The sequence below is a fragment of the Dysidea avara genome, chromosome 15 (genome assembly GCF_963678975.1).
Source record: "Dysidea avara chromosome 15, odDysAvar1.4, whole genome shotgun sequence".
NCBI classification, from domain to species: Eukaryota; Metazoa; Porifera; class Demospongiae; order Dictyoceratida; family Dysideidae; genus Dysidea; species Dysidea avara.
Window position 1 is genome coordinate 3,603,942 of NC_089286.1, and position 10,928 is coordinate 3,614,869.

General features: G+C 38.4%; 2 protein-coding genes across 3 annotated transcripts; both read left to right on the forward strand.

The window, feature by feature from the left end:
- Positions 1–645: 645 nt before the first annotated feature.
- Positions 646–1,898, forward strand: LOC136245407 (uncharacterized). The gene is made up of 6 exons (XM_066036930.1): positions 646–818; positions 974–1,016; positions 1,070–1,173; positions 1,332–1,357; positions 1,411–1,546; positions 1,600–1,898. The coding sequence occupies exons 1-6, from the start codon at positions 717–719 to the stop codon at positions 1,771–1,773; spliced, it is 585 nt and encodes a 194-aa protein (XP_065893002.1). The 5' UTR covers positions 646–716; the 3' UTR covers positions 1,774–1,898.
- A 1,189-nt stretch (positions 1,899–3,087) lies between these two features.
- Positions 3,088–9,445, forward strand: LOC136245411 (uncharacterized). 2 transcript variants are annotated; one of them, XM_066036933.1, is made up of 6 exons: positions 3,088–3,290; positions 6,365–6,407; positions 6,458–6,561; positions 6,730–6,758; positions 6,814–6,949; positions 9,152–9,445. In XM_066036933.1, the coding sequence occupies exons 1-6, from the start codon at positions 3,198–3,200 to the stop codon at positions 9,320–9,322; spliced, it is 576 nt and encodes a 191-aa protein (XP_065893005.1). In that variant the 5' UTR covers positions 3,088–3,197; the 3' UTR covers positions 9,323–9,445. The 2 variants fall into 2 exon arrangements, with proteins under 2 accessions (XP_065893005.1, XP_065893006.1); XM_066036934.1 differs by having other exon boundaries at positions 6,814–6,910.
- The last annotated feature ends 1,483 nt before the right edge of the window (positions 9,446–10,928 follow it).

Here is a 10,928-nt window from a genome sequence, read left to right on the forward strand (position 1 = left end):
AGATAACGAAACCATTTTTTGGCTATTAATAGCTAATGAATACAGGTATATTGCATACAAATTTGAAATAAATTGGACATTGTTTACTGGTAGTAAAAATCAAAGTCCGACAACTGATAGTTTTATCCGAGCATAGATTTTATCGGACTAAGCATACTATTGGATGTAACTCTTAAGCTTTTAATCACACAAAGCTGATTGTTGTAGGATAATTATTGCTTATTGTAGCCTACCTTTTGGTACAATAACCTAAGCTGCAGGATTTCCAGGAAGTGAGTGGCAGCTGTCCGAACATCATATTATCCGATAATTGATACTTTACTCTAATGACAACCAACAAAAACCCACAATCGATCCGTTAATTCTTTTTATCTTATGTTTAATCACCCACTGGAGATGCCACTGCTAACTTATAAGGGAAGTTTCAGCAATGGTAAGTTGCAAGCTTCAATTTGAGAAAGCGTTCCGTTCCGTGGTTTAGTCCATCATTCCGTTCCGTTCCGTTCCGTTCCGTAGAATAGTCCCCACCTGCTTACGCACCCTCTAGCTACTATGCCTATCTATGCAAAAAAGAGGTGGGGCTGGCAAACTCATGATGAGATCATATGACAGTCACGAGTGAAGAACTATAAGTATACATGTGACCCTTGGTACACACAACATAAAGGGCTCCACAACACGCCACACAGATCTAGTGTTGCAGATCGGATTGCAAAATGAAAGCGCTCATTGTCGCCGCAGTTCTTGTTGCCGTTTGCTACGCGCAACCTCCTCCACCACCTGTAAGGCCAGTGATTCCAGAGACCTTCGAGGCTGAAGTACGTCAAGTGTACTGAACCTAATAGCAGTCTATACTCGTACAACTAAGGGTACAATATCTGCGGGAAGATAATAATCTGGGTGCTGGGCGGGTGCTATAGCTAACTACAGTAGCTATACTACTGAGTGATTTGTTACGTGTTCGTGTTTACAGGTGGAGGTGACGTTCCATGAGCGAGAGACTCATATGGGACGAGGTAAGATATGAAGTGTTGTAGTATATATTATAGCTAATCCGGTCCACACACAGGGTTTATTGCTCGTGATGAGGCTAAGAATGAAGGTGTAGAGCTCTTGCATGCTATGGCCGAGGGCAGGAACGAGTCAAGAATCCGTCTGGAACGCTATGACATGGTTAGTAGCCAGAAGGCTATGGTTTATGTTTGCCATGTAGCTAATAGGTTAATTAAGTTGCACTGTGACCACATAACGTGTTATTGCATTATGGTTACTGTAACATAACACATGGCAACTGTTGCTGATTATTCTATATGTTTGACACTCGTATATAGGGTGAAGAGTTCTCCATCAGGGGAAGGTGAGGTCACATTACAGTAACTAGTTGGGTAATAAGATGGTGCACACATTTAGTGGAGCTGATGAGCACTGTGAGATGAGGAAGACCAATGGCACCACCCTGCCTCCATACTGGGGATGGTTGAAGGAAGCCCATTATGCTGGTCAGAGGAAAGTTCGAGAAATGACACTGGATGTGTGGGAGTATCGTGTATGTTATCTGTGTTAACATGCATAACTAGGGATCTGTGTTGTCCATTATAGGGTCCTGGGGTTCAGTTTGAAGTGCTGGTAGATGCTGAAGATGTGAATGTTCCACGATACCTCAATGCTGAGCTTGGCAGTGAAAGGAGGGAAGTTACTTTTATGAAGTTTGATGCTATCACCCCACAACAGTCTCTCTTTGTGGTACCCAAAGTTTGCGAGCAGCTCCAGTAATATGGACAATAACTAACCAGCTATCTCTATGCTATGTTGGCTCTAGTACTGTGTTATTGTTTTAGTGACATCATTTTTTTGTGTGCTGTACATGAGTTCACCCTATATTAAAGGCAATTAATGTGTTTATGTGCAAGGTATGGTATAATTTACACATAATGGACATGCAGCCATCAAATTACTTGCATAAGCTACGTATGTAAAGACTTGGAATCCAAGAAAAATGTTAATGTTTTATAGCTACTTGCATGCTTGCTTGCATGTTATGCCATATCATTAATATGTTTTAATGTCTATGATGAGTCACAAACTCATGGATTGTTGCTACCCTACATTATAACCATATCAGTTGAATTCATGTGTAATTATACATTAGCCACATTTAGCTACAAAGCTGACCATTAAGTCAATTACATAAAGTTCAGACTTGAATGCATATTGATCTCTAAGATATGTGCCAAGTGGCAGTTTGAGTTGCAAGCTAACTGGATTGTCACAAAAAATTTAACGGAGGGCCATAGAAATATGGTAGCAGTGTGGAGCAAACTAGAACATGTTCTATCTAGGGGAGTTTGTCAACAAGAAAGATATTGACATAACTTTAACATAGCTATATGTTTGCATTGTCTGTTACTTCATGTTTACAGTGGTCAGAGTTGTCATGGCTGCAAAGGCACAGAATAAATTCTGTAGCTAGCATGTTAAATTAGTTGTAAGGTTACTGGAGTGCAACCCTTAAGATGATTAAATTCAGTGATGACAAAATGTTATTTTGATGGAGTCACTAACATAGGACAATTTCTGGACAAACCTCTTTATACTGTGTTTATACTATAGAGCATCTCTTTTTGTGGAAGTGTAAAGATATTGTGTAGCTACTGTGTTGACCATTCCCCTCCCCCTCCAAGAAAAACACGAGATCTAATAAAGCAGTCAGTCAAACACTCAATTATTATTATTATTATTATTATTATTGCTACTGAGCAGACAGCACAGCTAATATGCTCAGGAAAAAAAGCAATAATAAAATGAGTTTAGAACAGTCACCACATATAACACTCTTAATTACTATCTTGAAAACTTTCATCTCCATCACCATCACATATATAGGCATGCTTAGCTATATAGCTAGCCTGCAAGATTTTTTTTTGCAAATTAAAGAAACAATACCATTATTTTTGGGGGGGCAGCCCCCCAGGCTCCATATACGTACTACCCTTGATCCGCTCAGTGACACCATGACATCTCTTGACTCAGGTCGGAATTTTTTTGAACAGCCTAATGTAATATTCATTGATCACGTGGTCTAAAAGGTAACTGACCACGTGACATTAGCGAAATTTTGCGGCGTGTCAACCACTTAGACTGTGTTTGTTTCAACCAACTTTGCAGACTGTTTGTCTCAACCAAACAACACGAGGATAATGTTGAAGATTTTGCTTCTCAGTTTAATCGTTGCCGTTTGCTACGCGCAAACCCCACCCAGGCCGATGATCCAAGCAACGTTCGAATCCAAGGTGATTGTGGTGGGTGTAGCTATACATGGTTTCTGGTGCTTGTATGAGTGTTTTACATATCATTCCTACTATTTATGAATAATTGCACAAGACGAAAGGTGCTTAATTTAGTCGGGACTGAGGCGGAACAGTTTGCAGATTAGGGGTGGGGCTATGACCTGTTGATGCTTATATTTTTATGAAGCACGTATTAATTTACATTACAGAAATGAGGTACAGCTGCACACAAAAAACTTGGTGTTTGCAGGGGGCGTACAATTCTGACTCAGGGACCCTGAAGCCTGTATAGACGTGTTGAATGAACATGTGGACCATGATGTTGTCATGTGGACCATGATGTTGTCATAAAAATGTACCTTGCACATGCACAATTAACAGCCATTTTTGTAGGGCAAAAGAAATGTGATATTAATTAACTAAAATTTATCAATCATGCAAATAATGATAAAAACAGGTAGTGAGGACTAAACCATCCATACAGAATAGTTACCTTGTTATTCTTTTTCAGCAAATCCTGAAGTGTGACTACAAGGTTTGTATTTCGGGTAGTGATTACTAGATGCAGTATTGCAGTGCGCAGAAACAGTTTGAAAACGTTTGCCCTACATTGATTTCCTGGTCTTTTTGCCCTACATAAATCTGGATTGCGTTACACAAAATGATGTAATATAGTGGTACACCTTCTCGTTAAACCTGTCTATAATTAATTAACTTATCAATTAGACCACTAAACTACAGAATGCTTATCTATGAGTTGGAATGAACATGGGGCCGGATATTGTCAAAATTTTCTATAAATGATTCCATAAAAATTTCTTCAATTTTAATCACCTCTAATGATTGATACAGGTCAATTATTGGTAGAGAGTTCCACAATCATACATGAGCTCATAGTGGAGGCTGTCTTGGAGTAGTTTTACACTGCCTGCCCCTAAAAACATCTTGGGCAGAGCCAGACTACTAATGTCATAGTGAGCTGTGTTACCACATGACAACATACTAACTATCTTTTCTCTACCTTGCATGAGATTATCCAGCCTTGTAACTGGAGAGAAAATCAACTGGTGGTTGAATTACTTGTGGTGGGTAATATAACCATGGTTTGGTTTTAGTACTAGAAGTTTTACAGTGCAATACAAATAATGGAGTACTAAAAAGACAATTAATATATAGATTAGTAAAATTACTTATAATATAGTGAAGGCCTACTAGCAACCTGTGCTATATAGCAGACTTTAGACCACTCCAACAAGATTCATTGTTTGCCCGCATGATACAAATACCAGCTCATCCTCATGGATATACTCATTACAGAGTTATTCATTATTATTCTTATGACTACAGAGCAGCTATAAAAGGTGCTATTTTTACCACCAACCGTCACTCAAAAGTGGCCTGGCCATGTGTGACTATAGTTTTTGCTGTATTCGGTTATTTTTTACTGTATTCTTACCTCTCGTAGCTGTTATGTGGGTCATGATGAAAATTAGCAATAGCAATAAATAATGAACCACCCACTCCACATGTATTTTTGAGGTCAAAGAAATGGGAAATAATGAAATGAGTACATGGTCTGTACACAAACATAGCTGACTACTAATTGCTTCAATTTTATCAACATATCTATTAGAGCACTGGATGTTTCCTTGCTGTGTATACTGCTCTTCTCTTCAAGTTGGCTTTTATAAGGCACTTGGACACTTGGATCATGCATACTTGAGTACAGTAGTACTGTATAATAGGGATCATGATGGCTTGCACTTTTCTTCCCAAAAAAATAAACCAAACTTCACTTTCCTTTACAATAGCTTGGTATGGACTTTTTCGCCTTCACAAAATGTGATGTCATAATTGACAAGATGTGATGTCATAGTTGACAAGATGGCCATTTCAGTTCATCACGCAGTAACAAAACTGAACTGCATGTGTTAGCAGCTTTCATGACATGAAATCATTGGTTAAAAGAATAGTAGTGTGTTGTGATGATGATGAAATAGGCAAACCAGACCTTATAATTACCTGCTGGAATATATTATAAACATTATCATCACAACTGTCATCTCTCTCAATATCTCTGTACAAATTTCCCATACTATCTTTTTATAATTGTGATGTTGATGTAGATTAGATCCATATATTGGTTAGTCTTCTGCACAGCTTTTATGAAAAAAGAAAATACTCTAACTAACTAACTAACTAACTAACTAACTAACTAACTAACTAACTAACCAACCAACCAACTAACTAACTAACTAACTAACTAACTAACTAACCAACCAACCAACTAACTAACTAACTAACTAACTAACTAACTAACTAACTGACTAACTATAACTAACTGATGTTTTTAGCCAAGCATGACTCAGCAATGGTTAATGCTACGGATGGTTTCTTCACTACTGATTCCACATTGCTTATAGGCCTGAGGTGCCAACTGTAGCATCTCATCATGGATTTAACTTGTCATCCTTTGTGGCCCATTTCTTTCTCCACTGCTGCATAGTTGATTCACATGTCCTTGACTTTAGGCTGTGCTGACTATTACATTATCATCCAAATTTTCCAGTGATTGGATTAATTGCAGAAGCCCTTCTTGTATTGCTATTTGTTTATAATGGACAAATCATAACTGAAGACGAAAAGAAGTAGCCACTTCATTTTGAACTACGTGTCCAGACGTGAAATTTGTGCCTCTTTCATTTGATGTGGTATGGCTATAACTGACCGGTCATAACTACGTTACAAAAACAAGAGGGTGACACACAGACATTCACTGCATGTTGGTAGATCTGCAACTGTGGCTAAAGTCACAGTCAGCAGCTGACATCATTTAATCCCTTCTTCAGACAAGCTAAAGTATATGTGCACTAGTATGGCTGCAGGTGCCCTCATCCCATTACTCTTTATTTATGTGATCTCTACTTGAATTTAAAACTGATTCCCAATAATAACTATTCTGTCTATCTTGCTATGTCTCTCTAGTGCATTTGGTTTTGTATTTTATAATTGGAGCACTGCATGTTTATAGCTGTTTGGTATAATCCTGTTGGATGAAATACTCTGTTTGTCTACAGGTGGAGTTCTTCCTTCATGAACATGACACTTATCAAGGAATGGGTACGTATGGGGTGTAGGATGGTGTGTGTCTGAATGTACATATTATATAGGACATATTGCCTTTAATGAGGCACTGAATAGAGGTGTCGAATTCTTTACATATGACCGAGATGGTAAAAATGAGACAAGTGTTGATTTGGAACGTTATGACATGGTGTGTTATCACTGATTATGTATACATACAATATGTGTTATCACATGATGCAGTCTTTCTATCAGTAATGCATACAAGTACCTGTGTACATATTATATATGTATTTCATATTTGTGTATGGTAGTACAATACAATGTACAATACTTGTCCTCTCTCTTTCATTAACAGGGTCTGGAGTATTTTATAAGGGGAGGAAGGTAAGGGAAATGTAATACATTGCTATTGCTGATGTTAAACAATGTTATACTACAGTACATTGCCACATTGTGAGAGCAGGAAGCTGCAGACTGCTAAAATGCCATCATACTGGGACTGGGTAGCAATTGCTAAATATGCTGGGCAGAGGAAAGTGAGAGAAATAATGTTGGATGTGTGGGCATTTCAATCTGTAAGTTAGTATAGTTGGTGTACCATTGCTACCAGAAAATGTCTCCAGGTTGTTCCTGTACCATTTTATCATACAGTATAGAAGTACTGTATATTAGGGATCATGGAGGTTTCCACTTTCTCATAAAAAGATATTGACCAGAAACCAGCCTCACAATACCTTCATTGCACCTTGGCAGTTCTGGTTAGGTAGAATCAAGCCCATAAGCGTCTTCAGAGCACTACCTGCCTACCTGACAGTACCTGCCTGATGCCTTCATAGCTCAAAGGCTACAGGTGTGATTTTTTCATTATTAAATGTTGCTAGGTGCCTTTTGGCATACCACAGTACGTACAGTGTATGCATCATGGGCTTACCTTTGTCATTTGTTGTGCCCCAGTTCTTCTGTTGACAGTGCAAGGTGTCGATTCATGGTATGGCTTCCCTATGTTTGTAATGGAAATCATTCATATTTTCTGTATTGATTGCAGAGGTGCTTCTCATAATGTTCTTCATTTGTAACACTGTGTAACAAACTGAACATGCATAGCTGAGGATGTAGCATATGACCACTTCACTTTTTCAGAAATTGATAGTTGTCACACACTTTCACATGTATACATTAAGTCTTTCTTTTGATGTGGTATGCACAGCTGGTTTATAATCAGGGAAACAAGAGAGGTTGCCTACACCTGCAGATATACTAATCAGCGTTGTAAGTGGGTCGGGTCATCCGGATTATCCGGGTCACTTGGGTCGCATTTTGTCTGGGACAAGTGCGACCCAATCATCTGCTTTATTGATTATCTGGGTCTGACCCAGATGGGATCACATGATCGTATACTATTTGCGAGTTCGATTTTATTGATGGAAATTCAGTTGTATGTACTGAAGAAACTTATGTGGAGCCACGCCTATTATTCGTGAAAGTGTTTTGGCTATGTGGAGCCACATCCACTTATTGGGACTGAGTGTTGCTGCTTGTAGGCAACTAGTCTAGTATCAAGAAAGCACACTTATGCTCGCTGTAGCTGGCTGTCTGTAAACTAGCACTGAGCTATGCCCACTTCTTGATTGCTCTGAATGTACTCATTGGTACTTACTCATCTTTTAGATGATCAGAGCAGCTTGGGACTTGGAGATCTTTAAAATCTAGCTCTTGGCACACGCCTCTGTTTTGATTAAACTGGGTCAGATCTGGGTCCCATCTGGACTACTACTTGGGTTGGTGGGTCTAGCGGGTCAGCAGTACTGACCTACTTACAATGCTGATACTAGTGGACCAACCCGTCTCGACCAACCCATCTCAAAACTGGTCAACCGGTTTTGAAACTTATAAACTTACAGTATCTATTTCAACCAATTGTAGATGCATCAAATTTTGCTGAGTGGCAGCTGTTGTTGTTGCTGTTGCTCCTTTTGTCCCTCTGCTGTTGCTCCTGGCTGATTCTGTTGCTTGTAGCTATAGTACTTTTGTTATTGCAGCTGCAGTGCTGCTACTGTTTGTACTTTACTGTTGCAGCTTACAATTTGCTGCTTCTAGGAGCACCGTCAGTAAGCTACAAGGAGGAGGTAAGCATCAGCAAGTTACAATGAGGAGGTAGCAGCAGCAGTAGCAGGGCTTAAATCAGAAAATGACATATTTGCATTCCATTTCCAAAACTGTGAGCGTGTTACCCGCTGCTGCTCACCCATACAGACTGTCATCCATATGGATTTCACGCTGAGCCATTGTTGTCTTTTTCATACTACAGTAGTAGTCATTCTGATATCTTAATTGTGGCTCAGTCTTAGTTTTCACTAATTAGCCACTCATGAAATTATCAATGCTGTTGATCCCATGCAACAAATCATTTAGTGTAAGCCACTTACAAAGCAAATTTGTATGTTAAAAATTGAGTGCTAAGTGTATAAAAAATGCATGTTCATAGCTTTTTATGGGCTATGCCCTACAGACCTCCTGCTCTGTTTGCCTTGTATCCTGGTTGTGTTTAATTCTGTCCTTGTTAACAGGAACACTTCCACTTTGTAATAAGCTGCTATACAGGCTATTTGGTCATGTGGCAATACTCATAGCCAATTTATGGTACTACTCAAATGTATTGAGTTTTTAATCGTTTGCACTTGCATGAGACAACATTACATTTGAGCAGTACCGTATATACGTATCATGTTGATATATACACTGCTCATCAGCCAATTTATGCTATGTCTCATTTACAGGGATCAACAGTACGTAATGAATTGCTGGTGGAGCGTGAGAATCCCAATGTACCTCGATATGTCAACAATGAAATTAGTACTATCAGAAGGGAACTTGGATTCCTGACTTTCAACACTACTGCACCACCTGCAACAATGTTTGAGGTTCCATTTGAATGTAAGGGACTCTAGGTATACTAATGGACTGTGACACATAGGATCATTTATATATAGTTGTGTTTTTTGATTTGAGTACATGTTATAACAATTGATTTTTTTGTGTGACATTTATACTGAAGAACTTAAATGTTTTTACGTGTTACCATCATTATGATGGGACTAGACAGATCACACATGCTCAGATTGTTGACTCCATTGATTTGTAATCAACTGACTCTGAATAAAGAACTGGACAGATAGCAATTGCTGATGCACCCACGGGCAAAAAAAATGCATACATGTTCAGCAAACAATTAGATAGAAAGTAAATAAGGAATTAGCAAATTTATCCACTTAGTGGGTGGTGAATGGTAGACAAGAAGTATGATGAAATGATAATCTGATAAATTGTTGATACTTTTTATGGTATGGATGCTAATTGCAGAGGTGCTTCTCTTACACTGTTAAAACTGAAGTGCTATGGTATGGTAGAACTCAGAGGTGCCATTTTTTGACTGAAACAGTCAAAATTTAGCACTTATAGGTGTTACTGTAGCACTTTTAGGCACTACCATAGCACATCAGTTTTAACAGTGTACTGTTCTTCATTTGTAACACTGTGTAATGGGTGGAACATGAAGCGATTTTGCAGTTTAGTCATCCAGTCAGTATTACATTCAGTAGTACAATTAATGTGTTTGGCATCATATGTGGTGGTATGAATTATGTTACTGTAAAAAAAGTAAAACAAACAAATGTAACATTTGTGACCGGATTTGCAAGAAGGGGTCTTCCACACACATCCAATTCTCTGAACTTGGGAGACCATAACTTAGTGTTCGGTTAACATTAACATATTAACTTGAAACTTCCTCAATCCATTAAGCTATGTCAGTACTCACTACTGACCAAATTTCAAGTCAATATCGTTTTCCAATCTTAAGTTATTAATCGTCAAAGTTGGTAAATTGGATGTGTGTGGAAGACCCCTTTTCGCAACTCTGGTCACATTTAATCCGTTAGCTAGTGTAGCTGCAGGTGTAGATGACCTCCCTTGTTTTATTGTAAGTGTTTACCTGTGATGATGTGATCCCAACTCAAATTTCTAACTTTTCTTACACTTGTCACATATTAAGCTACCCACTAACATGTAATGGCCAAACTCCTTTGTCCTTTCACAAGAGACAACCTCTAGTAGAGCTATTATTCTTCCTTTACAAAAATGTTTTATATTAATTAACTGATTGATTGATCAGGCTTTACAGTACAAGTAATGAAGTCAGCACCTGGTCCTACACAGTCTGTTCACAGATATTATGTTTGTAAAAATCCATGACCGACTGGACACTGCATGGTTATAAATACATAGGGCTGAAATGATCATGGTCTTTTAGCATGTGAGTACTCTCTAGAGTTAACGATCAAGTACTCACGAATACTACTACTTATAGTCATACTCATTTAACATGTTTTGTACCAGTTTACAACTTTTCAAGTAACAACAATGATACACTGATGTTAGTGTCCCTGACCAAATATTATGCTGATCAAACGGTACAGCTTTCATTGTGTCACTCCCTAATGATAACTACATCACGTGAGCTGGGTCATGTGATCTTAACAAGTACTCAAGTACTAA

Excerpts from the sequence above, each read along its gene's own strand:
- LOC136245407 (XM_066036930.1), top strand. The coding sequence starts at position 717 with ATGAAAGCGCTCATTGTCGCCGCAGTTCTTGTTGCCGTTTGCTACGCG. Across the intron at positions 819-973 it reads CAGAGACCTTCGAGGCTGAA|GTGGAGGTGACGTTCCATGA; the intron begins GTACGTCAAGTG and ends TCGTGTTTACAG. Across the intron at positions 1,358-1,410 it reads GAGTTCTCCATCAGGGGAAG|TGGAGCTGATGAGCACTGTG; the intron begins GTGAGGTCACAT and ends GCACACATTTAG.
- LOC136245411 (XM_066036933.1), top strand. The coding sequence starts at position 3,198 with ATGTTGAAGATTTTGCTTCTCAGTTTAATCGTTGCCGTTTGCTACGCG. Across the intron at positions 6,408-6,457 it reads TGACACTTATCAAGGAATGG|GACATATTGCCTTTAATGAG; the intron begins GTACGTATGGGG and ends CATATTATATAG. Across the intron at positions 6,950-9,151 it reads ATGTGTGGGCATTTCAATCT|GGATCAACAGTACGTAATGA; the intron begins GTAAGTTAGTAT and ends TCTCATTTACAG.